General features: G+C 45.9%; 1 protein-coding gene across 2 annotated transcripts in view; it reads right to left on the minus strand.

Annotated features, from left to right (window-relative positions):
* Positions 1-27,407, minus strand: part of DAAM1 (dishevelled associated activator of morphogenesis 1) — a 178,398-nt gene that overhangs the window by 97,341 nt on the left and 53,650 nt on the right. For both annotated transcript variants that reach the window (XM_006026226.3, XM_006026227.3), the window contains exon 2: positions 11,859-12,082. In XM_006026226.3, the coding sequence (XP_006026288.1) occupies positions 11,859-12,041 (183 nt within the window). In that variant the 5' untranslated portion in view covers positions 12,042-12,082. The remainder of the gene's footprint in view (positions 1-11,858; positions 12,083-27,407) is intronic.

Genomic DNA, 27,407 nt, shown 5'->3' on the forward strand with positions numbered 1-27,407 from the left:
ATCAGGGGTGACCACCAGCATCTGGGGGAACGTTTGTTCACCAGAGCGCCCCAAGGGATGACGAGGTCGAATGGTCACAAACTACTTCAAGATCGTTTCAGGCTGGACATAACGAAGAACTTCTTTACTGTCCGAGCCCCCAAGGTCTGGAACAGCCTGCCACCGGAGGTGGTTCAAGCGCCTTCATTGAACACCTTCAAGATGAAACTGGATGCTTATCTTGCTGGGATCCTATGACCCCAGCTGACTTCCTGCCCTTTGGGCGGGGGGCTGGACTCGATGATCTTCCGAGGTCCCTTCCAGCCCTGATGTCTATGAAAAAAGGGTGGAAGGACCTCAGGAGGTCATCTAGTCCAACTCGCTGCTCAAAGCAAGGCCAACTAGATTATCCCAGCAAAAGCTTGGTCCCCTTTGGTCTTAAAAACCTCCAAGGATGGATTTCCACCACTTCTCTGGGTAACTTGCTCCAACGCTTTACTACTCTCTTCTAGCAGTAACGTTTCTTCTACTATCTAATCTTAACTTCCCTTGCTGCAACTTGAGACCATAATATTCCTTCCTCCAACATAAGAAGCAATTTTACCTTTAAGAGGAAGGATGGTCCTGTGACTACGGTGCTGGAATGGGACTCTGCTACAGACTTACTACACGACCTTGGTGGAAGAGCTGACCACGACCTTGGTGGAAGAGCTGACTAGGCTGTAAATGGTCAATCTGAGTGGATTATGCTAGGTTGGGGTTTACTAGAGTGTAATCCAAGGTCAAGTCTAATATCAGTCCTACTCCAGGATAGAAAGCTGATGGCCATGGCCATGGTCAAGGGTGAGGTCCCAGTCAGGCCAAGCAGTTGATCCAGGCTGGGAGGTCCAAAGACAAGAATAAGAACAAGCAAACACAGGCAGCAGAGTCACAAGCCAGGGGTCTAGAGCACAAAGTCAGGTTTAGGAGTCCCAAGAAGGTTCAAGACACAGCAAGGAGGCCTGTTGCTGAGCCAGCTCTCTGCTGTCTGATCTGAGCTTATATAGCCAGTGTGGGCAGGCCTTCTCTCTGAGGAACGGCCTGATTACCACTAGCTGGGGCTCAGCCCTGATCTGCCCCAGCTGTAACGAGCCAAGGCCCACTCGGTCCATTCACTTCATCTCACTCCCATCTCTTACCATAGGCATGTGCTGTGTCTAATGCCTGGGGACTTTTGGCACTCCCATAATTCAACAAAAACAGTCTTGATCCTTCTTTCTTGAGAAAGTATGGACTGGCAGAGCAGTTAAGGTTTCTTGCAAATTCAACAAACCAAAAGGCCGCTCCCAGTTGACCCAGCTATAAATGGGTACCTGGTCCAGGAGGGGGAGTCTAAGGCATTTGCCAAGTCCAGCACTGACTACAGACACTGGCATGCCTGGAACACACCAGCCCAACATGCACCAAGACCCTGATGGATCTTACTTTTTTCCTTCCTCTACCTTGAGGATGTGATAAAGATTGCAGCAAAGGATGGGACAATCAAAGTGGGAGGAGTCTCCTGCTCAAAGTTATGTTTGTTGCCATTGATCAATATTGCCAGGACACCAAAGTCACAGCCCTAGTTCTGCAAATAGTAGTTGGCTTGCTGGTGATTTCAGCTGTGCTTTCAAACAAGGTGCCCACATATGCACTAGTACTGATGCAGCAGGGCTAGCCTCTAGGTTGCCTGTTCCACAAACAGGAGTCAGGTTAAAAAAGGCTAAGTACAGACAGTCAAAAAGCCCAAGGCTGAATCGATTCAGTCTTCTCAGGTTAGTCTAAGCTGCGTAGATTGAACTGATAAGCAAGTGAACAGACATTCACTTTTGATTCCAGAAATGCAGCCACATGCCTGCAGTGATACGGGGCAGAAGCTGGGGGGTGCGAGAGCATGCCTCCCTGCTCAGCTGGAACAGACAGCTTACCCTACAAGACAGGATTTGAAGGGGAGGTGCAAAGCATCCTGGGACGTTGGGCGACTGCGAGTTAACTTGAATCTGGAGGGGATATGGGACAGAAATTCAACAAACCGATTGAATCTAAATCAGTTAAGTCTGATACTACATCCAATCAGGTTGATCTTAAACTGGTTTCAGCCATTTTGAAAGCAGTTCACGTGCACTGCACTTCTGTTTCGTTACAGATTGGAACCAACTTCCTGTCACTTACACCAGTTTGTGTGTAACACAGGAGTGGGAAAAAATGCAGCCCGCCAAGCCATTCTATCCGGCCCGCGGGGCCCCTAAAAATTTAGAAAATTAATATTTATCTGCCCTGGGCTGCCTGTCATGCGGCCCTCAATGGCTTGCCAAAACTCAGTAAGCGGCCCTCCACCCAAAATAATTGCCTGCCCCTTGTGTAACATCTGTCCCTAGCCAGAGTCCACAGCCTCCACACTCAACTTACCACATAAGCACACTCATAAGAAGTACATTCCTGTTCTGCTTTGGGAAAATATCAGGCATTTTAGAATCAAATTAGCTCTTTTAGAGCTCCTTTAAACTCAAAGGGATCCTCAAACCCATGTAATAAGTCTCCACGGTGCAATGACCAGATGCAAAAAAAAAAAAGTAGCAATTCCACCCTTAGTCTCAATTTGCACATGAACTTGCAATGCAGAAGCTTTGCCATGCCTCCGGGCACCATGTTATTCGTGGGGACAAAAATCCACATGCTCTTCCGCTTTGCGGCAGAAACCAAAGAGCGAAGCCATTTAATATGGGGGGGGGGGAAAAAAATCAATTTCACTCACGATCTCTAGTAATAAATTAATTCCCCACTTGACACTGCTATTAACACACACAGCGTTTACGGTGTACCACCTCCTTCTAATGCCATGTTATTTCCACCACCAAGCTCGAGTTCTAAACAGCGCCCTAAATGCTTTGTGAAGTTAATGGATTGCTCGTGTACGCTTTCCCAAACTATTAATTTACAAGCATCACTATGCATGTTGCTGTATCACTCCTGAGAGCTAAAAAGCTAAACACCAAATAACTAAGTGCTTACAGGCTAGCAGCTGGGAGGGAAGGTTGCCATTCTCAGATTCCACAGAGAAAAAACCCCATGAATTATTGATTTGGTAAATCTCTAGGTTCCCAGTGAAGCTGCAGCTAGCATATTATTTCAAAAGCAAAGCTTCAACTGTTTTACCATGCTTAGTTAGAGGCTCCTGGCTCCAGGGTCAACACTTACATGACGTTTTCAACAAGTTTATGATTAGGTTTGGATGCAAAGACTCCAATCTATTCTCTATAGGTTCCTGAGCTTCCCTCATCACTATGGCATCCAAGTACTTTCCACCGGTGCAGAAAATGACGTGGTTAAGATCTGTCACATAAGATTTGTTCGCTCTCTTATCCGCTTCATGGAAGTCATCTGTATGGGTTAGAACGGGAAGTCCAAAGCCAAGCAGACACCCCCTTGCACAATACTTTTGTAGACAGATAATGGAAATCCGTATGATGGACGCAGAGCTGCTGATGCAAATAAAACCGCAGTAATAAAACCTGGGCTGTGAAGAGCGGAAGTCATCACGTGGCAGGCTTGTTAAAGTGCAGAGAGCGTTCCACTTCAGTGGTGGCCCCCACTGAATGAGCATTCACAGGCTTATCCATACAGTGTATATAAAGCTGGGTGAAATACCAGGATTAAATAGAGAGATTATACATTTGTTCCATAGGAAGAGCAATAAAGTGATTTCTATAGCATCTTACCCACACATCCTGTGCACTAGCCAGAGCCCTACATAAATGAGATTAACTCGGCATTATCTCTTTTAAACAGCTAATCTCAATGGATTTTGGATGCTCTCTCGCACAAATTACAGGAGACCCAAAGAAAAAAAATGCTCCACCAATGTGCATCAGATGTGAAGTAAATTCACACGGAGCCACGACCACTATAAACTACAAGACTTTTTTTGACTGCTAAACAGCATCTCAAATTCCAATTGCTTCATAAATGTGAATGGAGAAACGTTCGAACTTCAGTGTCACAGAGGGGGGAAGACATAAATCACAGCGCTTGAATGCACACGTGGGAACATCTTCCCTCTACCAGATCCCCACTTAGATCAGTCACAAATAATTTGAAGCACTAACCATTCACTGCTCTCAGTGTCTGAAGGGCTGTGGTCTACCCAAGGACCCCTGCCCAGGGCATTTCAGTCTTCATGGATGTGAAAAGTGAGGGAGAAACAATGACAGCTCCTAGCTGACCTCACAGTGATGCTGGCTGGTCTCGCAGGGAATGATGGGGGCAATTTTCATGAAATCCTAAGTGGCTTAAGAACATGAGACTCATTGGCTTTCAAATGCAACTCTTTGTTATCACTCCAGCATTTTGGAAGAGCCCCAGGCAGCACTCATCTCACCTCCTACAAACAAGTCTACTTCAAGGGTGGCCAACCTATGGCACGGGTGTCACAAACGGCATGGGCTATCTGTCTGTGGCACGTAGCAGAGCAGGGAGAGGGCACGCAGCAGAGCAGCAGACATGGCAGGGAGCAAAAAGCCGAGCAGCAGGTCAGATAAGGGAAAGGGATCGGAGCAGCACTCAGGCAGGGTGCCATGCTAATTTGTGGCGCACCTGCAAAAAACAAAAAAAGATTGGTCCCCTCTGGTCTATTTGATGCAGGGCTTGGTTTTGAGAGAAGGGACAGAGCATTTAGTGGAGGCAAGTTAGTTATTACTCCAGCTCCTCACCTTCGTTAGTAAGATACCTTACACTACTGGGGGCCAACCTTTATGGCAGCCATGCCCCATTCCCTCCCAGAGTGCCACTGATCTCCTTCGCCTGATCTGCTGCTCTGCTTTCTGTTCCCTGCCCTATCTGGCACTGTGTTCCCCTCTCCTTTCTGCATCTGCCACATGCCACAAGCTCCCCGGGGCATGTGTGCTGTAGCCTGCCTGCTTTACACCATACGTGCTGTTATCTGTGTTCGGAACCTCTCCACGCCTTCAGAAACACAAGGCAGCTTGCTTGACAGGCACAGAGAAGAACGTGGTGCCCAGACAAGCACGTCTAACTAAACACAATGGAAGAGATTCGACGCTACGAAGAATTTGGTTTCATTCACGCGCAAGGTAACCCAATGGGAAACAAACCAGTCCTAGGTCACCCGGCTCATATAAAGAGCCTGGCAGTTAAACAAGACTCACCTTGCTCTTTTATTTATGGCACGATAGGGTTGCCGTAACCCGATTCTGTAGAGAATGTATCTGACCCTGCTTTTAAACGTAGGATTGGGGAGCAGACAGATATCGGAGAACAGGTTAAAAGGGACCATCACCCTGGTTGGGAGGGCCAGTCCCACTGCCTCAAGCGAGTCTAAGAGAACCAAGAGGGTTGGACCTGTAGCAGGAGATAGCTTGGATATCCGGTAACCTGTGTGATGAGATCCAGACTTATCATCACTTTATTGTTCTCTAAACCAAACTCTCCACACCAGCTGCCCCTCGGGCCTCATGAATGGGAAGCCAAAATGCCATCGACAGCAACAAGCCTTCTTCATCTCCAGCATGCGAGCACCTCTGCGCAGGGATTGCCTTTTGCTTGATACAGCCACAGCGGCTCACACCATTGTGTCCTGCCTTCACTAAGGCCTGAGGGTGCATCCCCTGTTGAACACTACAGCCAACAAGTTGTTCTTCGGGCCATCAAATGGCCCATGTTACTAGCAAGGCAGATAGGATCCCTATATCCAAATTCACCTGGCATTGTTATTCATATAACTGTATACGCATATGTTGTAGTAGCCACAAACTGAACAGCTTCAAAACTTGAAACATTTTGAAACTCCTGAAACATTTAGAGCTCCCTTGTTTCATTTGGAAGGCTTTTGTTTCGTTTCAATTTCACTGTTTTGAGCTCAAAATGCATCGAAACGGCTTCGAAATGAAACGCTGCGTGCAATTTTGCACAGCCCTAGCAAGCACCTACTCTGGACACTTTTAAGAAACACTTGGATACTTACCTTGCTGGGATCATTTGACCGTAGCTGACTTCCTGCCCCTTGGGCAGGGGGGCTGGACTTGATGATCTTGTGAGGTCCCTTCCAGCCCTAATGTCTATGAAATCTTGATCTATCCATAAATGAACTCAGTCACTATTATCATAAAGTTACAGTAAGTTAATCTCCCTGGCTTCTTTACTGCCTTTTACAACAGGGAATACTTTGGAGAACCTGATCTAGTTATTTGAGGAGTGAGCTAGGAGTCACTAGGCCTCCTGTGCTCTGTTCCAGATGATGTCCATGTCTCAATTTGAGTTTAAAGGCATTTAAAGCTTCTGTGCTTCCATCCATCCAGTCAAGGGGTGTGTGTAACACTCACTTAAAAGGACAGGGTGCCATGCCAGAGCAAGCACACAGTATTATGTAGGAAACCTCAGAGCAACAGCTGGGACTGGCAATTGCAAGGGAATCTTTTACTCATCTGATGAAGAGACTAGATGTTGGCACAACACGGAAAGTATCGTTAGCACAGGTGTAACCTAACAATGCTGTTACATGCAACCTAGAGAGAGTTTAACCTTTGAAGAAGTGCTGGATCGTTACAGCACGGGTGTAGTCATCTTTTGAGAGAAGCTATGACAGATGCATGGCTCACTGCTTTATTCAGTATATTTGGACCAAAAAAATGCTTCCTAGAAAACAGGCACTGGCACGTGGGCCAAGTGCCTGGAATCTGCTTGTGACTGCTTCTGTTCCAGGACTGGTGTGAAGGTTGCAATAGAGGGTTACATTTATTTACCCAGCATCAACATGGCAATCACCCTCCAGTGTGAAGCCAGCATGCAAGAATTGTGGAAGAGGAGCAGCAGTATCCATGAAACCAATATTGCCAACTAGGCAAGTGAATGATGAGCAGGACCAAGCAAAAGCAAGTACTTCTGCTCTACGACAGGTAGGATGCATAGGTGGTTTTGCTGGAGTATGAAAGGACTGAAGTGACATTTGGAAGTGAAATCAAAAGCTAACTGCATCCTCCAGATGTGCATGGATCCAGCAACGTGAACAGTTCCCAAGGAATTGTGAAGCATGCATCAGCTAAAACCCAACGAAACAATTCACTTTGTAGAGGCCCATGTCCACACTGGCACTCTTGGATGGCTAAAGCTGGCAGTAGCCCTGACAGAACAAGAAACACAGAACAGCTTTTCAGATGGGGCCTGGTGCCCACCAAAGAGATGTTCCTCCAAGGCTCTGACTCCAGGTCATTCAAACTGTGAAAGAAAAAGGTAGAAGGGGAGAAGAAGAGAGAGAGAGAAAAAAAAGTGAACGCTTGCCTGGAAACCTGACAACGTTTTCATGTTCTCTAAGCCAGGGAAGGTCAGAGTCTGGTGGATACTCCTTTGTAGCCGGATATGCATTATCCACTAAAAGTTCAGGCACTGACCAGAATATCTTCATCTGTTTAATGGGACCAGAATACCATTATGCTGCCATTCTTCCAAGGAAACACTGGAGGACGCACAGGTTGTTTTTGGTGTCACAAAAGATAAAGCAAGTTTGGCTGGACAAGTCTAGCTGCACCAGCTGAAGTCAGCTGGTTTCCAGCCACGGTAGCTAAATGCTGCAGGTAAGGTACGTAGAAGCCAGGCCCACGGGTAACCCAGGCTTGAAGCAGATGAATGTATAACCAGTCATGAATCAGTCACTGATCGCTTGTGCGTTAAGAATGCAACTGGGTTCCACACTCAGGACGATGGTCATATTTAAGGCAAGATAAGGGTTTCCAGCACTGACCCAAAGAAAGCAGATCGTCTCTCTGGCAAGAATCTGAAATAGAGTTGGCAGAGCTGGCTGAACTGGCAACTGCTAGTATTTGCTGTACGATTCAAACAAAAATGCTGGCATGACCTCACCATCATCGCTCCCAGCTCATGTGGCTAATCTGAAGCCTAAAGTATTTGAGATGTGCACTGCTTAAATCCCACTTTTGTAAGAGCTCATTGTGATAGTTCACAGCCTAAAAAACTAAAAATCACAGAAATATAACAAGCAGCAAGGAGGACAGATGGCCTAACGATTAAGGCATTAGACTAGGACCCAGGAGATCTGGATTTAGCCGTACAAAGCTTTCCTGTGTGATTTTGGACCAGCCACTTGGATCACCCTGTGCCTCAGCTCCTCAGCTGTAAAATCAGTATAATACTCCCACCCTTCATCCGATTCTTCCATTTAGACTGCAAGCTCCCTGGAAGCAGGACCTCTCTCATTATGTGCCTGTATATACCCAATGAAGCCTTGATGTCAACCGGGCTCTTTAAGTATCACCATAGGGTTGCACGAGTCAAACTGGGAGGAGGAGGAGGGAATTCCTCCAATTCCCATGGAGCTGGCTTCCTAGGTAGCTAATGCTTTCTAGTTCAACATGGTCCTGAAGTGAGTTTCTCCCAATAATAGCTACTGAGTTGTATGGGAGCCTATGTACACAGCTCAACACAACGGGCTCCCAGGGCTACCCTAACACAAATGGATAGCATCACATCTCTCTATAGCAACAAAAGCAACAGAGAGCTGGAAGTGATCTCCTGAGTCCCATCAGCCTCCATCTGATGCAGACAACCACATCATGCAATCCCATTCATAAATGTATTGAGGTCTATCCTAAAACAACTTATCGGTTTTTGCCCCGGTATCCCTATTGGGAAGCTATTCTTGAATGTCACTCCTCTAAGGGTTAGAAACTTGTCCTAAAATCAATTCCATCAACTTCTGCCTGAGAAGTCTCAGATTCCCTCAATGTATGTCGAGTCATTTCAACCCACTGCTCAGGTGACGAGGTGGATTCTAACAGTCTGTGTCAACGTGGAGGAACAAGCCCTTTTCTGAGTGGTTCCCGGCTGCAAGCTGCATGGCAGTGTCAGGACTTCCCAGCTTTTAAAGAGAGATGTTTCAAACCTCAAATCAGGCATCAGCAGCGTAAAAAGTCAGCCCAGCGGTTCCACGTGTTTTTCTGTCTGCGTTCCAAATATTATACACAGTGGGCTCGTACAAAAACCACGGGACGTTTTCCAAGTCATTTAACAAATGCTGAAAACTAATCTTTGATTCCAACAGATTAGAGAGCGCAATAAGGAGCTGGTTAACCAGAGGAATCAGTAAAAAAAGGGGGTAACCCCCCCGCCAAAACTGTGTACATGAACTCCCCTCCTTGCCCTGTTAAAGTGCTGTTTATTTTTTTAGGTTGTCCTGACACCTTTAATATTCTGCAAACCTTCGAACAGTGGGAAAAATACCCAGAGTTGCTTGCAGATATATTTTTATGAGAGGCAAAAAAAGTAAAAGTTCAGTTATAAGCTTCTGCATTGCTACCTTGCCTTTCAGGCAAAGGTGGCAGATCAGAATTCGCTGCCCGATCATACAGCATGGATTTCATTTCCCTTGTTGACTAAAACCTTGTCTACATGATAGGGACGATACTAGGCCAGTGCACCTATGTCCGTAGAGCTGCCTTGTAGAAATGAAGCGTGTATTGGCAGAAGAGATTTTTGTGCTGGCATAAATGACAACCTCCTGGGATGACAGAAGCCCTCTCCCAAAAGTGTAACCGTATCTGGACCAGATGTTTTGCTGACAGAGCTACGTTGGCTAGGGAGAGCCATTTTTCCATGTCAGTAGGTGACACAGTTACATCAGCAAAACTTTGTAGTGTAGATCACACCTGAGTCGATTCTCAAACCATCGGGCAGGCTCCAAGAGGACTACAAGGATCTGTTTCCTCGAGAGGAGCTTCACCCTTAGCCAGCTGGTGGAAAAAGAAAAATCTTGGCACTGAGGAGTGTCTGCTCACAGTACAACATGTAGGTGGAAGGAGGTAAAAAGTCATTTATCATCATGCTGCTCAGTTAGCAGAGGCCACCCAGGAACCTAAATGCTTCCCCAGGCAGAGTGACAACCGCTGTCCATAGAATAAGACATGAGGAAAAGGGAAGGGATAGCAGGTCTTTCACTACAAGAAGAAACCCCCTTGAGAATGTGGGTGCTCGAGACCCCTTATGTAAGAGCGGGATAGAGCAGAGACGCAGTCCTGGCAGCCAAAGGTTCGGCAAATCATCCTGTCCTTGAGTCTCTGGGGAAGTTCCCCCACAGGTAGAGGGGCCCATTTTCCGACACACCACAATGCAACAATCCAATTTCAGGAAGGCTGAAAACAGTTCATTTGGACATTAACATTTTTTCAAAATTTCTGTGCTACAAAAAACTATCAGGCTCCCAACTTTTTCTATCCAAAAAGACTACCGAAAGGCCAGGCTTCCATGTGGCATGGGAATCCCAAGGATTATTCAGCTCTAAAAAACAGTGCCCCTTTTATTTCTTTTTCTTTCTCCTTCCGATCGGAACACAAGAGTCAGCAATGATTTGGGGGTATATAAGGGGTCCTGCCAGGACACAGTCTTTTATATCACCACAAGAACCACAATTATGCCTATTGTATACAATCCTACTGCCAAAAATTGTAGTTTAAAAGAAGCCATGTGCCTCCTAGGACCACGCCCAAAGGCTCCAAGGGAAAAGGAGGAGCATTCAGGAACAGGACCCAAAGGTACCCATTACTCCGATGAAACAGAAGATGCGCCTACATTCATGGGTGACTGGTGCCTCCCAAATCTGGGGGGGGGGCATCAGATCACCGATGGGGAGGGGGTGGGGGGGGGTTCCCAGCAGCCAATCACCAAGCCAGCAGCAAAACCGGAAGTATGCTTCTGGTTTCATGGCTGGCGTTTCCAGGGAGTGCACGGCCGATCTTAGGGGGTGCACCCCCTACACGTTGCCAGTGCCTACACTTCCTGCTTAGACTCCATCACCAGCTGCGCTGTCATGATGTGAAGCTGCATTATCATCAGCTGGAGCTCTCCTCCTTCCAGAGCGCCCACTAATGCCAGTAGACAGCAGCCATGAAACAGTGAGAAATTGCACAACTGGACCAGCTAGAGACATATTTCTTGCAGTAACAGTGCTAGGTCACAGACATGCCTAGACTCCACTGACCAAGCTGCTGTCCATTCATTCCTCCCAGTCCTTTTCAGCTCTGCATCCTGGCCTGCCTTTTCACCCTGACTAGCACCACTGGTAAGACAAAAGGTTTCTAGTGGGCCACGGCAGAAGCCTAATACTATGAAAAACCTCCAGAAAAAAATTAACTCAGCTGGCAGACTCCCTGGAGAAAGGCCCGACTGGCCCAGTCAATGCTGGGTGCAGATGGCCATCAAACCTGCTGCGCTGGCAGGGGTGGCATGTGGAGCCAATGGCCTCTCAAGCCAAGGGTTATCAGTCTCTCTCTAGAACAAGCACCAGATCTGGCTGTAGTATCCATCATCTGTGCCTGAATGAGACAGCACAGTCCAGAGGCAGGGATCTCATCTGCCTGTTCAGGTCCACCTATGCAATCTGCTCCAAATGAACCACACATTGCAAAATTTAAAGAAAAAAAAAAGAACGGAACGAGAGTGGTGTGTAGGACAGGGATATCTAATCCCAAGAGATGGTTTTATGCCAGGAGTGATACATGTCTAACCCCAGAGCCTGGAAGCTCTACAGCTGCTGAAGGGGAAGTCATGATAGCTCATGGAAATCCCTCTGCAAGGATGGAGGGCATCAGCAGGGCAGGTAGGGCATTTTGAGATTTGGGAGCTTCTGCTGGTCATCTCAGAGCAGCCATCCATGTAATTCCTTCTCATTATGAGCCTGTTTGAAAACTCTGGGGCCCAACCCACTCTTTGTTAAAAAGCCAGGGGAATATCTGTTATGGACTGCACCAGAGAAGGATCAGCCCCGACAGGTTTGGCCATGGTGGCCGACCACCTCCCAACGACAGCCGCACACTACCCTTTTCACAAGTCACACTCACCACAAGCTCGCTGAACATGACATCCAGCTCCTCCCCAGGGGGCATTGGCAAGGCGGGCTCCATGGTCTGCAGGGCAAAGTTGCTGTCACTGCGAAGCCGGTAGGTGATCTCCGGATGGTCGCTACTTCGGAAGCAGCAGAAGATGAAGGAAATGCCTCGCCCGCTTCTTTTCCTTGGGGCCATCGCCAAGCTCCTCCGTGTCCCTTTCTTCTAGCTACTAAATCCTACAGAAAGAGAGAACAGCAAAACGCTAAAAAAAGTACACTCTGTCAAACTGGGTGCAGCTCTACTGAGAAGAGACAGACGTGAAGCCACCCACATTTACGACTTGCAAAAAAAAATTCACGTTTCCGTGCCAAATATTTGTTGCAATTTGACATTTACGATTCTAGCAATCTTGACTGCTGTGCTAATTAAAAAGATGCGTGTTCTCTGGGGGTCGTAATCTCTGTTCAGCTCTAGCTGAAGCAAGAAGTTATCCATGGGCAATGGCTGTCAAGCAAGGGCATGGGATGCTGCTATTCCTCCAATTCACAGAGCTAGAAAACTGAACCAGCCCCTCAGAGTCCTTGTCTATCCCACTCTTCCGGAGATGCCCTAAGATGCACGCAGTTGCTTTTATGCCAGTTACGCTACTCTATACTGCTCCTGTTACCTCTTAAACAGACGGGCAAAAGCACCTTCAGCTCTATGACACAAGTGCAGCTAAGACTCAACACACTGGCACTCTAAGAAGTCCTACTTGAGTCAAGAGATCAGTAGAAAGAGTTTAGAGGAACCTGTTCCTGAAGGCCTTTACATTTCCAGGGACAAATCCAGAGTAGCAAGAGTCACCAACACTCCCTTACAGTTGGCTTTAGCCAGGACTGGTGACCTCCCCTCAAAATAAGAGCTTGACCTTACACACAGTTGGAAGATGTTTTTAAAAATCTCATTTAATATTTTTTTTTAAAGAAAAAAAATCATCCTGGGGCTGTGCAATTACACTGGCATCCCAACCTAAAGCCAGAGCTTGGGCATCTCAGCATCTCACGTTTAAGAAAATGTCACCACTGGATGAGATTCGGTAGCTGTGAAATCACTCTCATCATCCCCTCCTATCTGAGCGCTACATGGTTAATCATCTGCAGGATGTTGGAATCAATAGATTTTTTTTTCTAGAAAAATATCCGACACCAGGCACAATGCTTCTCTCCCAATTAGAAGTCTCCCAAAAGAAAATGTGTCAATAGGGAGGACAGGCAAATGTATAGGGTATTTTTTTTTTAAAGAAGGACATTAGTGCCATGTTCCACCCTTTTTACAGAAGGGAAAACTGTGGGGACTGGTACGTTAAGCCACTTTGTACAACGCCGTGCAGTGAATGAGTAGCAAGGCCATTTACTGTCATGCTCCAGAGCCCCACAGCTTTGCCCCTATATCAGAACTCAAGATCTCATCTTTTGTTTCAGATTTTCAAACTCTTTTCAACGTTTAATACTCTGTTTTATTTCTGAAAACTATAAATATACGCAAGCTATGATTTGGACCTTAAAAAAAAAAAATCAAAGGAAAGCATTTCTATGAAGAATGTCTGGCATTCAAAAGGTACAGTTTACATAAAACATCAGTAGAGTCAAATCTGAATGGCAGACCAAGGGCAAGATTTATTTCTGCTTCGGTATTTAAACCAGACATATGGCAAACAAGGCAAGGTATTTTTTGATTGGCTCCAGCTCCAGAGCTATTGGGATTCATAATTACTATGCATGCAACATAAAACACTGCAGTTGGATCATTTGCATGATAGAAAGGCAAGCCCAGTGACTTGTAAGAAACACAGACTCAGGAAGGGAAGGTTAGCTGGGAGAGGCAAACAGCACAAGTCGCCTTTGGAGCACTGCTGAATCCTTATTAAATGGGAAACATCATCATCAACAGGCCACTTCCCAACATCTTCTTAAACTAGAGGCTTTCAGAATGGGCTCGCTGCGTCTACAGCGGTCTCATTGCATGTGCACGTTTACCCAGAATCTCTCACACACGACAAAGGCTCAGCATTAACTTGAGATCCAGGTGATTGCCCTACACCCAGTCTCCACATTTTCCAGTGCTATGCTTTATACGCAGTTGCCGCAGGCAGGATGTTTAGATGTTGCAACTCTCTCATAAGACTAAACAGATTTTTAAGGTCAGAAAGGACTGTTAAATCATCTAGTCTGACCTTCTGTATAAACAGAGGTCAGAAAATTTTATATGGTTATTCCTGAATGGAGCCTAATAAATCGAACCATGCCATCCCAAAAGCATCTAATCCTGGATTTGGAGAGGACACTGCCGGAGATGGCAAAGTTGCCCTTCCTCTTGGTACTTTCTTCCAATGGTTAATTATTATCACTGCTATGGTAAGAAGATACAATCTAAGTATCAGGTTGGATTACAAACTCAAAGTCGGGAACTTTATTTGTATGAAATATGTGTTTATGCAGCAATAACCACAATGAAATCCTTGGATTCCAAGGTGTTGCTGCAGCACAAATAAATTCTTACATGGCGTAAAAGGTATCTAGCATTTCCTGGGGAACATTTAGCCACAAAGGAAAAAGGGGGGTGGGGAGAAAGAAAAGAGAAGCACCAGAACATTATGCTTATGAGTTTACACGCTCCAAGCCGTAAGCACTACTTTACTTGCAATGAAAGTGATGCTAGTCCCCCTGTCCCCTACCCTCCAACAGGCTCTTTCTTGAATCAGGGTGAATGAGGATAACTGTACATTGAAATACTGCAGACTTACACTATTATACCTGAGCCTGGGAACATGCAGAGATATCCATTGCAAGAGAATCACGCTATCTGTCATGTGGATAAAAATACTGCCTTCTGCCAAGAAAGTTCGTGTGTCAGGCTGCAATGGTCACGACCAGGTTTTCTACCAGGCTCTAATATGCAAGTCTATTCTAAAGAAATGGCTTATTTTTTTGGCTGTCTCCCTTCTCTTGCCTGTATTTGGGTCTGGTTTTATACCCCTGGGGAAGCCAGCTGAGGTTTGGGAATTATAACAATGGAATATAATTAATTACAGAGATTTGCTTTCAGGGAGCTGGGGAAGATAAGGGGGAATTTGTTTTCCCTCTGCTTAGATAACCAGTCATTGAAACAGTTCAGCAGCAGTCACTATGAACCCAGCCATAAGGATAGACTGTTTTTCATTTCAGGATACTCGTGTGACACTCCCTCAAGCCTCAGGCTTTGCAAAGCACTTTTCTTTTCCAAAACAGCGTGACAAGCATTAACTCTCAATATACCTTGATGATGTTTTACCCCCATAGTACACATTGGGGAACAGAGGCAGAGCTACTAAAGAAAAAGTTGTTAACTAATTTTTGGGGTTGCCTCATACAGGACTCTCTGGACTGGACTTTAAATCCTGAGCACTCAAATCCAGCTGGACTGGGTAGGAGCTCACCCCCCTTCTGGAGATCAGGCCCCAAAGGTCAAGATGAATACCCAACATTCAAGACACTGAAAAGAAGGGGTGCTTCTGAAATTGTTGGCCCAGTGACTTAACCAAGGTCTTGTAATAAGTGCGAGACTTGGGATAAGGCATTGGATACCAGCTCTGTGATTAGACTATAGATAGCGAACATTATCATCCAAGTGAGATTGCAGAGAAGAGAAAAGAGAGGTCATTAACCACATTAGTCTGAAGTTTTAAAGATTAACTCGCTAATCAGAAAGGCATAAACTTTCATTAGCTACAGCCCACTTCTGGTCCTCTTTGTCAGAGAGCTGATGGAGGTCAGTGATGAAATCCAAACGATCCCATCAAGGAGGGCAGAGAAGCACAGCCATTAAATGTGTCAAAAATTGCTGCCAGAATGAGAACAGGACAAAATCCAGAGATCCTCTGGATTAGCTTCAGTTATTCCAGGTGTGGCGGTGGTGAGGACGGGGTGCTTAATAAAGTGGAAGGGAGCGAAGGCATCAACACCTTGCAACAACTGGAATCACTGCATATGGATACGAAATGGCTGGACAGGCATCTGGCTGGTGTCATCCGACCCCAGCGCTCTTTCCTGCCCAGGCAGGGGGGTCAGATTCGATGATCTGCTGAGGTCCCTTCTGATCCTAGCAGACATTCATCGCATCTATGAAATACCCACAGATATGAGACACCCACAAAAAGATTGAAACAGAATTTAGTGACTGGGTCCGGGGAATCAGGGAGCGAATACTAAGGGTCCCAGGAGGGAAAAAGTGGGGATCCAAGAGGATTTTTATAGGTTTGGGGGTCAAATAAATTAGCACAAAAATAGCAAGCAAAAGAAACATTTCAGCCCCAATGCTCCCATGCAACCTTAATGACATGGCAGGGAAGATGTTGCTACAGGCAAGTATCTGCACTGGAATTTAGAAATCATCACATTGGACAAATCGGAGAAGTTACACTGTGACCAAGCAACACCCGTGGAAAGGAGCATTATAGGAACATTTCAAATTTCTATAAGCTCTCTAGAGCAAGAATCATGGTCTTGTTCTGTGTTTGTACAGCACCGAGCGCAACAGGAAGCAGACCCCTGACAAGAGCTCCCACTGTAATATAAATTCACGGTAACAAATTTGCATTGAAATACCTTGTCTCTAGTTTCATACTAATTCTCCTACCAGAACGATCAAAAAAAAGGAAAAGGAGGTAAATGCACACAGAGTTGTAACAAATTTCTAGAAAACATGGTTTTCTTGAAAGATTTCAGGAACGGTAGTTAGAGATCTGCCCCCTGCTCTAACCCGTCTGTAAGATGTGGTGTTACAGTGTTTGGGACCAGCCCCTTGTCCTCATGTACTGAACATAAAAGGGATGCAGAAAATAAACGTGCACTTGCATGTGCATGCAGCAAAGCATCTCCAGGGCAAAAGAGGCAGGTGAATTCAATTTTGGTTCCCTTGAAAGGCAATGGCAGGGGATTGGCTTCTACTGCCCAGAAAATCCCACACACGTCACAGGAAAGCACCAATTTAAAAAAAAGATTAATAAGAGGGGAGGGAAAAGGAAGAAATTAGAGACTACAGGGACACACAGGTTCCATGTTTTCCCCACCCTCATTCAACAGCATCTCATTTGCTCTGCTTATCTTTTTTTTGCTCTGACCTTGCATACTGTTCTGTACGGCACTGATGCGATGCCTCCTAAATCCTCTCAGGGCACGGGAGCGTGGGGGGTGTATCACTGCTCTGGAAACCTGAAGCAGCAGGCAGTCATTTTAATCAAGCGACTTTCCCCTCCCTTTCCTGCAGTTTGGCCTTTACTGCACTGCTTCTTTTAATTAAGCCACAAAGGTGACGGGAAGCCTTAGTTAGAAGTTAATCAGACCTCTCTTTCCAGCCACTCCCTGCTTCCACAAAGAGTCATAAACAGGCAGGTTAGGAGTTAAGATCCCACCACTGCAGCCCTTTCCTAGGGCACGTTGGCAAAGCTTTTTCAAAGACAGCAGCATTAAAAAAGAAAGGGGGGTTGGAGTGGGGGAGAATGACACTCCTAAAACGATATTTGAGAGGAAACATCAGTGGTGCACTTTTTAGAATGAGAACGCAGATGCTTCCATTGATACGCAGTGGGTACACGTGGCATACCGCCTCTAGGACGGATGCCGAGGAGAGACCACGGACCGTGGAGGCCTCCGTCTCAATCCTTGGCTCCTAGCAGCCCCCTGCAAACTTTTAGTATCGGGCCCCCCTTCGCCAGACATTATGATTTTTTTTGTTGCAAAAGTCTATCACATCCGTGGTATCGAGGTCTTTAAATAGTTCATTCTCAATTGATTGCCAGTCCCATATATGCGCAACATTAAAACTTTTTTTCTGCAATTATAATTTTTTTCCCTATTTTTTGCCCCTCTCTGTCCAGGCCCTGGGTGGCTGCCTGGTTCGCCCATGCATGTGTCTGGGTCTGGGCATCGCCACTTAATTTTGGAAACTGATGCATGTGGAGCAGGCACTGGAAAGCTGGGCATCCTTAGGAGCAGCAGAAGCAACAGAGATCTAACCTCAGTGGCTTCTCAGCAGGGTGAAATGAGAGTGCAAAGCTCCCCGTTACTACAGGCAGACTTCTTCCCAAACTGGAGCATTGTACCCGTCACCGCTCAGCTTCTGTGGGGACGCGGCGTGTATGTGGGGAGGGAAAAGGAAGCACAAATCGCGAAGGGGGTCTGGAGGCAGTGCTGTTGCGGCAGATGGCATCTGTAACAAATGCCACCCGTGGGCCTGTTCACACTACAACATGCTAAACTGCAGTATCGCCAATGCCAACAGCAGTCCAGCTGCAGCACCGCAGAGCTGGAGGTAGGCTAGCTTGCCCTGCTGAAATGGATAAAATCAAATAAGTCACTCCAAGAAGCGCAATAATTTAGTCCACACCAAGCTCTGTGTTGTTGAGACCAGACTGCTACCCGGATGTGGGGTAAGCGAGTTTGAAACTCATCTTAATATCTCTCAACTACATTGCAATGGGCATGGGAGAGGAGAAGGCCAGACCCACTGAGCCCAGATGGCCTATCATCAGGCTTGCATGGGTAGCACATACCAGTTTCTGCAGCCACTAACATGCAAGGGAGTGCTAGGTCTGGCATCACATCCAGCTATCTCTGTTTCCACCATCTGTACAGCAAGGCAGCCATGTACAGGTAGTCAACAAGCCGACAGTCCTTGGAACAGATCCAGCCCAAGGTGCAAAGATACATCTCTGGAGACATAGCAAGACTCCCTAATTAATTATTGCCACTGCGCCACCAGGGCACCTGCACTGAATTCTTTTACAAGGACATCTTAGTGTGCTTCACCACCAGCCCAAACCTTAGAGGGCAGATGCTGGTCTTGCCATCAAGTTCCCAACTGGCATCGCTTTCCTAATGCCCCCACTCTGCAACAGCATAGAAAACAGGGCACCCAGACTGAGTCTCTCTTAAAAGCTATTTTTAGTTAAGCATATCTTAGAATCATAGAAAGTTAGGATTGGAAGCGAGTTCAGGAGATCATCTAGCCCAATCCCCTACTCAAAGCAGGAAGGGCCCCAACTAGATCAACCCAGACAAGGTTTTGTCTAACAGGGTCTTAAAAGCCTCCAAGGATGGAGAGTACACAACCTCTCTGGGCAGCTGCTGCAGTGCTTCACTACCCTCCTAGTGAGAGAGTTTTCCTCAATATCCAACCTAAACTTCCCTTGCTGCAACATGAGCCTGCTGCTCCTTGTTCTGACATCTGCCACCACTGAGAACAGTCCAGCTCCATCTTCTTTGTAGCCACCCTTCAGGGAATTGAAGGCTGCTATAAACCCCACCTCAGTCTTCTTTTTTCCAGACTAAACAATCCCAGTTCCCTCAGCCTCTCTTCATAAATCTTGTGCCCCAGCCCACTAACCATTTTTGTTGCCCTCTGCTGGACTCTCTCCAATTTGTCTACATATGTAAGTCAAATCATTGGGAGGGCTCCCGGGAGGTCCCCTAGTCCAAACCCCAGCTCAAAGCAGGATCACTCCCATCTAAACCATCTCATCCAAGCATTTGTCTAACCTGCTCTCTCGAAGACAAACAGCAACTGAGATGCAATAATACCCAGTGTGATCCTCTGCTCTGATCCCCCAGGAGTGAAGTATCCGCTACCCTAGTTCAACTCACCCACAGCTCACACCGTTCCACTGCAGCCTGCAGAGTTCAAGCTGGAGAGGCTGACATGGAAGTCTTTGACATTTCTCCCAGTTGTTGAATGGTGACCTCATTTGCTCATGAAAGCTGGGGGGCAGTCTGCCTGCATGGACAGTTGCTGAGATTGTCACTAAAGCCAACACACTACACAGCCGCGGAAGCCGAGAGCATCTGGAAACACCCTCTCCCCACAGTCTCGTCTCACAAATTGCCATCCTAGAAACATTCACAACCCACAGCAGAAGCCTGTTTCCACGGTATCACACATGCATCAATTTCTAGTGCTCATGCATATATATACATACATATATCTCTATGGTATTCAATAGGATATATATCATGGTATTCATATAGGAATCTCAGCTGTCCATCATCTCTGAACTACAATGAACTAAAAAGAAAGGAACAGACTCTGTTCTGCCCCTTAGCCCCTGGCTTTTGTCTTTCTTTGATTGATACCTTACGGGCAAACTTCTTTAGGGAGACAAAAACAGTTTCTTATGATTGTTCTGCACCTAGAGCTTCATGGATGCTACTAGAATTCAAAGAAGAAACCACTAATTAGCTCGCTTTGCTTTTTTGAAAGGAAAATTAATTCTCAATTTTCTTCTCCAACACTAACCCCGTAGTAATACATGCCAGAAGTCCCCTCCTGTCTTTTTCAAGTATATCCATGAGCTTCGAGTCTGAAGAGGAAAAAGAAAAACCTCAAGACAACTGAGGGCATACTGTGTCCCTCCACCATTACGATCTCACTTAAAATAGGCTCTCCCTGTTGGTCTGCTATATCCACCACTTCTCTAATCATACCTCCAACTTTTAGTTTGGGATGTTCTCCTTGTTTCTGGATGACGCCTAGCAGAACAAGGTTGTCTGGTTGCCAGCCAGCTCTTTCATGAAAAGGCTCCACAAACAGGGACCTTAGAAAGCTCTCTGAGGAGGGACTGTCCTTTTGTTCTGTCTTTTTAAAGAGCCTAGCACAATGAGGTCCTGGTCTACTGAGGACTCATGAATACTATGTCAAGACAGAAGTCTAATGCCTGGTTACATGAAGTACTAATAAAGGAGCGGGCACACTTAAGTGGCAGCAAATCTAGTAGGCAACTGGCCTTTAAGCACAGAAGCCCAGAAGGATTTCAAATCCAGCCCACATCCACAGCCAGTAGCTTGCATCAATATTAGCCACGCTCATGAGCTCAGACTTGAAACAATTTTTATTAAAACAACCAAACAGTTTTACCATCCACGCCACACAATTCCCAAAGCTCTTCTTGTATAAGAAGCATCTTTGGGCACAGACTGCAAAGGAAGGACTGATTGGTCTGACATATGGGCCCATCTGCAGGACCTGCTTTTGATCCGAGTCTCAGAAAGAAACAGGCAGTTTTTATTATGTGAAAAGTGTTCTGTTCTTGATTCCCTCACAAAATTACATTGAAATGATTAGAGTTAATGGATAAACACCACAGGGAAGCCTTGTGCCCTGGCCTACTTTTTTCCTCCAGATCAAATCATCTGTACTTCAGCCACAGAGGAGATCCTGGAGATGTCCTATATACTCCCAGCAGCAGACTGGTTCAGGTCCAGCCCAATAACACGGTGACAGAGAAGAGACCCAGACTCCTGTGGAGAACTCCTCACCCATGTGGCCTTTCCTTCCCATTTCTGAACTTGGCTTTAGCCAGCTATCCCCTCAGCAACCCCACTGCCAAGAGATACGGAGCAATCCCCATCAGCCCCCAGAGCTTCTTCTGTATCTTTCTGCTCTTGCCCATCTCATCCTGCCAGGGTCTTCTCCACAGCACGTCAGACAGGTGTGCAGGACACATCCAGATGTGCAATATCTTCACGTGCTCCATCCTCAGGGAGGGGCAGGGAACCGCAAGCACAAGGACTTCTGCGCATCCTATCTGCAAAGGCCTCATGGTCTGAATATCTGTTGGCCCCTTGCCCGCGGCAGGGCTGCGTGCACCCGAGTGGTGACAGGCAGATGTGTAAAGCTGACACCTTGTATTTCAAGCAACCCACTCTTCCCCCTCAGATTCCTCTCCTCTCCAATCAGCCCAAATGCCATATTACCAAAACCTGAGAAAACCAAGATGTTCAACTCATCACTAGCTCCCCCTACCCGCCCCAAGGTGGGTTCCTATATTCTGCACTGGAGGCAGTCATCTGTGCAGCTCCGGGACACGGGGATGTGTCCATAATTGGTAGGTCTGAAAAACTGTGCAAGGGTCTGCTCCTCATATCCCAGACCCCCGTGACACAGTGGGCCCTTACTCTGGAGGGCGGGTGGTATCGTTATACTGTCACACGCCAAGAGGAGGCAGCGCATGAACCACACATCTGTGCAGACCACAGCCGCGTGGACCACATGGGAGGAGCGCTATCCCCACGGATGGAAGATGGTGCTGGAACACCGGTTGCAATTTTATTGTGCTACAAGAGTTTACAGCTACACAAAGCTGTACATTTTGTGGGCATGTTACCCACACCTCCCCACACAACCCCACCAAATAGTGGCCACTGTCAGAGAAACGGGCTGCTTTATCAGACCCATCCTCTCATCCCTGCAAGTTATTTTTTTTGAGGGATCTGTTCTGAGCCCAACAGACAGCTGTTCCTACAATTTGGCAGCTTGTAGAACAACCACCCCCTCAACAATTTCCTTTAATATTATGAATACATCTGCACCTCGTGAGCTACAACCATTTCAGCACTCTACACTTCTTGATTAAATATAAATGAATCACAACTGCACCTTCTCACTCCTTTGCTACAGAGTGAAACAAATGTGGAAGCCGTGCAAAATCTGCATGCTAACACTGCCACGTCTGTCAGCTACTTTTCTGCGAGCCCCATCTGCTCACACTATAAGAGAAAAAAAAAAGGCTCACATAAAATGTGTTTACTACCATTTGTATTCTCTTGCTTTCTTGTGTACTACTATAGTGTTCATCAAAAATTGAAATGTGCATCTGGGCCTGATGCCTTGCAAGAACATATTTCACTCAGCTTCAGGCTTAATGAGTTTAGAGCACATTAAATGAACTTCACCATTAAAAGAAACACACACAAGGTGCCAAAAATCAGACTGGCCTATGCACTAGCCGGTAAACAGTTATTATGAGCTTATATTCAAGGGGACAAAAGTTTAAATCTGGGTCACGGGCATATGACAAACACTAGAAAATTTGTGTTTTTTTCCCCCCATTACAGGAAATTTAAGCTTATTCCAAGCACCTCAAAGCTAAGATAAATCTTTTGCTATTGCCAGAATCAGCTATAATTAGAGACAAAACAGTTAAATCATTTCAGACTTCAGTACACCAGAAGTTTCGAGGCTGTATGGTTTCATAACCGCATAAAAGCATCATAACAACTTTTTCGGCATGCATGAACAAGTTTCCAATCTTGGAAGACAGAGGTATTGCTGGTTTTCTAGGAGTGCTGCTGCCAAGCAGCAGGAGAAGTTGTTTTTTGGTCTTAAATCTTTCATATTTGAGAGAATGCTTGAAGCAGGAATCAATCCCTGGGAACCTGGTATTGATGGGGAAATAAAATGCCTGCAAGAAGGAAGTTACCTGGATGTGGTTTGACCACCCCTGTTTCAGGACAGATACAAGTGGAAATGAAACGGGTTACATTTACAATACATCTATAATTTACATCCCCTCCAACACAACCTGCAAGGCCTCAGCATCTGCTGTAGCAGTATGCTTGGGGCTAAAAATGAAGTGCTAGGCTTGATGCAGGAATTACAGGATGATTCCTTGGTCTACATTATGGAGGAAGTCATAGAAGAGGATTATTATGGTCCTTTATGTCCTTATCAGTCACTATGTCAAATCTATAGTAGCCTTTAGTGCTGCTTATGCCATTGGTATATCAAGACTGTTAAGTATAATTGAGGATTTGAGTATTATTATGTTGAAAATTTTCTGGTCAGAGAGATGGAAAAAGAGGCATCCAATTCTAGGGATCAAAAATCCCTGTTTAAAGGCAAATCAAATTTCCTATAAGCTCCACGTAGGTGCCAGCATCTGTTAAATCATAGTTTCTGGGGTCGGAAGGGACCTTAACAGATCATCAAGTCCGACCCCCTGCCCTGGGCAGGAACGAGTGCTGGGATCAGAATACCCTACCCAGATATCTATCCAACCTCCTCGCCATCCAACGTGATTCACAAGGTAAACCCAGAGATTTCAAATAGGAATCCACAGTGTTAAAATCATCTGGCCAGCTGTGATCTTTCCATCTTATTTGCAACAGAAAATAGGTCAGGTGCAAAATCACTGCAGATCTTTTCTTACTTGATCCCTGTCATGTCCATGCTGACATCTGACATGGACTTTCAGAGCTGGGAGGTGGTCTGCGATTATATGGATCAAGTCCTGATTGACTGCATTCATTATGGCCTTCACAACCCAGTTCTAGCAAACTCATACTTCTCTCTTTGTAACAAAAAGACACTCTCCCCCCCCCCCCCCCCAAATCCTAACACGCACACTTGGAATCGCGTCCTCCCACAAATCATAAATAATTTGCTCCCTGAAATACAATCACTGCACATTTAAGGGCAGCATTACACATGTGGAGACAGCTTTTCTTGGGCCGAGAGATTCTTTTCAAGACTCTGGAAGGAAGGTCACGACGGGATCTTTAAACAAGCGGGCTGCTCTTTAGGAAGGGGGATCACATGCAGGTGTTCTGGCAACCTCTCCCAAAGCCCTGCAAAAAAAAAAGCAGCTACAAAAGCAGCCAGAGAAATTTTCTGCCCTCAAAACTCTTCTGAAATGAAAATCCCATTGATGGGTCATTCCCTCTTCTTCCCCCTCTGTGCGCTCTGTGTTTTTTGTGGGGGGTTTTTGTGGAAGCAGCTGTTGAAGAAGCTATTGTGAGCACGGACATGCATTGTCGCACATCTCAAAGGATAAGACAGCCTTTTCAGAACCAAGTCAGCATTCAGGGAGGGATTAAGAGCCGAACTCAAAGCCTCGAGCCTGTCAAGTCTCCCCCCACTAAAAATATGAAGGCAAGATGCTCCTGAAAATTTTCCTTAGTGGCGCAGCAGCGAAAACCCCGATACCTGGGAGGATCTATGCTCAACGTTTCCCGAAGCGGTTGTGCAGAAATAAGGGTGTGGACAACAGGAGAAGCCACGGTTCGTAAGTCAGGAATAGAAAGACCCAACTAGGAAGCAGGTGCACATCTAAAGCCTTGCAGATTTTGTCAGGGCAGCTCCAGGGGGCAGGAGGACAGGGAACAGCTAATAAACCAACGAGACGCTAACACCGTGCAACCGGGGCAGTGTGGCAGAGCCGATCAATAGGATGCTACTGAAAGGCCTGTCAAAAATATCTAGGGCAGTATTGATTGTCCCACCAAACAGCTGTTAATTTAGCAAACAATACGTCCATAGACTGAAGAGTCCTGGCGGTAGATGGACTGCGGGGGAGAAAGGCATACCAATCCCCATCTCCCGGAAACCACACAATCCACAGCAGGTTCATCTGAAGCTAAGTCCCGGGGGGACGGTAGCAAGACTATTAGTGTGTCAGGTTGAGAGAGGGCTCTAAGCTAATTGGGGATGCAAATGCTTGTCCGACTGCAGGCACACGCTATCCTGGACAACACAATGGGAGACAAAACCAGAGACTCCAGCTCCAGCCCTTTAAATTTTCACAAGCTGAGGATCGGGCTCCGATTTTGGCTGGGTTTTAAATACTCTTTAAACCCAGACGGCAGCAAACACCTTCCCACAAAACCTCCGCGAAGAAGCCTGAAGGAAGCTGATGCTATCGGGCGATTAAAATCCAGCCCAGCGCATCCTTCCTTCTATGCATACAATTAGTCACGTATGGCAAATCACTTCATGAGCTAATTAGGAAGCGAGCGACGCTGCAGATGTAGAGACCACCTCCCGGAAAAGGGAGAAACGCACGTGGCTGCAAGATGAAAAGCTCCCGTCTCTGTCTCGTGCGGTTCGTTTTAGGAAGCAAATCATCTTGGAGACACGTACTCAGTACTCCGAGCGATTGCTCTGATGAGAAAAAGCTCGATACCTAGCGATTCAATGGACTATTTCCCTAAGTTGGACCGGAGTCACTTGACAATATTGTTTGCCAATTAGCCTCTCCCCCCAAAACAATAAAAATAGTTCATCAAGGGGCTTGGGCTTTATTTTTAATTCGCCTTTTCCTTCCTTTTGGCGCCTCTGCCCCTCCAATGAATATTTGGGCTCTGACCTTGATTTATTGAATGCAAAGTCTCAGTGGCTCAGCTTTCCATTTCACTGCTCTCCATTCCATTGTTAATCCCCCGGGTGAGACAATCTGTTCAACTGTAAGTCACCAGTATAAGTAATTCAGGTTTGGGTTTTTTTCCCCTCCCCGTTAAACCTCTAATTAATTTGGCATCAGAAACAGAATTCAAGTCATTCAGTACCAAACCGTTTGTTGTACATCAATTTAACATCGAGGGCCATCACCATAGCAACGAACTGCATCGCCTCCCAGGTTACTCCCAGCTGGCTAATTTTGGAAAATGTTTTGAGATTTAGAAGTGTACATATTTAACATCCAGGCTACTGTTCAGGGAGGGACAGCTAATTAATCAAAGGTAAACTATAGTAAGCATAAGCATGCAGTTCATCATAGTCACAGCTGAGATCACCATTTCAGGCTCCAGAAGAGTGTGGCACCTAGCAAGACGTTTTAAAAATAAATAAAATAAATAAGAGAGACAGCCAAGCAGCACGGACCCATATTTTAGCTGCTGGAAGTGAGAAAATGTTGGGTTTCTTTAAAAAGCAAGAATAGATTTCAAAAGATGCAATTAAGCATCCCCTGCAGCACTTGTAATTCAAGAATTAATACTCCAGAAAGCGCCCGCTTTGATGGCAATGCAACCGTCAGTGAAAACACCGAATGCAAGCTACGATCAAAACCGATTTCGTTTGTTCCCGCCTCCCCCTTTAAATTTCAATTTTGAGCCACAGGAAGATTCCCCGAATCAAACACTGGCTTTACAACAGCACACAAACGGTTGGGCAAATGATCCTTCGATATAAACAATTCTCACAACCATACAGAAACGCTGCTGACTGTTTTATTGCTCGCGTGCAATAAAACGATATAAAATGCACTTGTTTGGTTGACTCAAGATTTGATTTTTTGCAGTACCATAGTGATAGCTTTGTAAGCACTCTCATTTCTCCAGCCCAATTCTGCTAGCAGTAGGGCCATAAAAACACATTTTATCACATTAAGCTTATAAAAAAAGTCTGCTCCCATTTAATAGAGGACAACCCACTAAACCACCAAATTGAAAAAAAAAAAAGAACCCCCCCAACACACACACGCCCTCCCCCCCCAAAGTACCAATGAAAGCAATGCAACTTGATGCAATTTATAAGAATCAACTACCTGTAGGCTGCATGTTTTATTTAACAGAGCTATTGAAAAAGTCCCTACACTACAGGATAACTCCCAGGAGGGAAACTTAGACCAACGCTGCCCCCCAATACATAATTGAAAAGCGAAGCTTATATAATTATCTTAATTACCTGCCCTGTAGACTAATGGAGGTTTTACATGTTGCCTGAGGATCATTAGCCTATTTAAATGGAAAAATGAAGGCTTCGTCCCATTTTGCCTGAAGACTGCCTTGTATGTTATTGTAGCAACCGGACAGGCCTAATAATCAGGCATGGCAGCTCACCATGGTAAGCCTGGTTTATATTTAGAGTGGCAGCAGTTTAAATTAATTCTGCACATCGGGATGGACCGCTGGGACTCCCTGGGTGGATGCACTTAACTGTCAGAAGCCCCTTTAAAATGAATTTGGTTTAATTCAAAAGAAACCACATTTA

This window comes from Alligator sinensis, unplaced genomic scaffold, assembly GCF_000455745.1.
Source record: "Alligator sinensis unplaced genomic scaffold, ASM45574v1 scaffold708_1, whole genome shotgun sequence".
NCBI lineage: Eukaryota > Metazoa > Chordata > Crocodylia > Alligatoridae > Alligator > Alligator sinensis.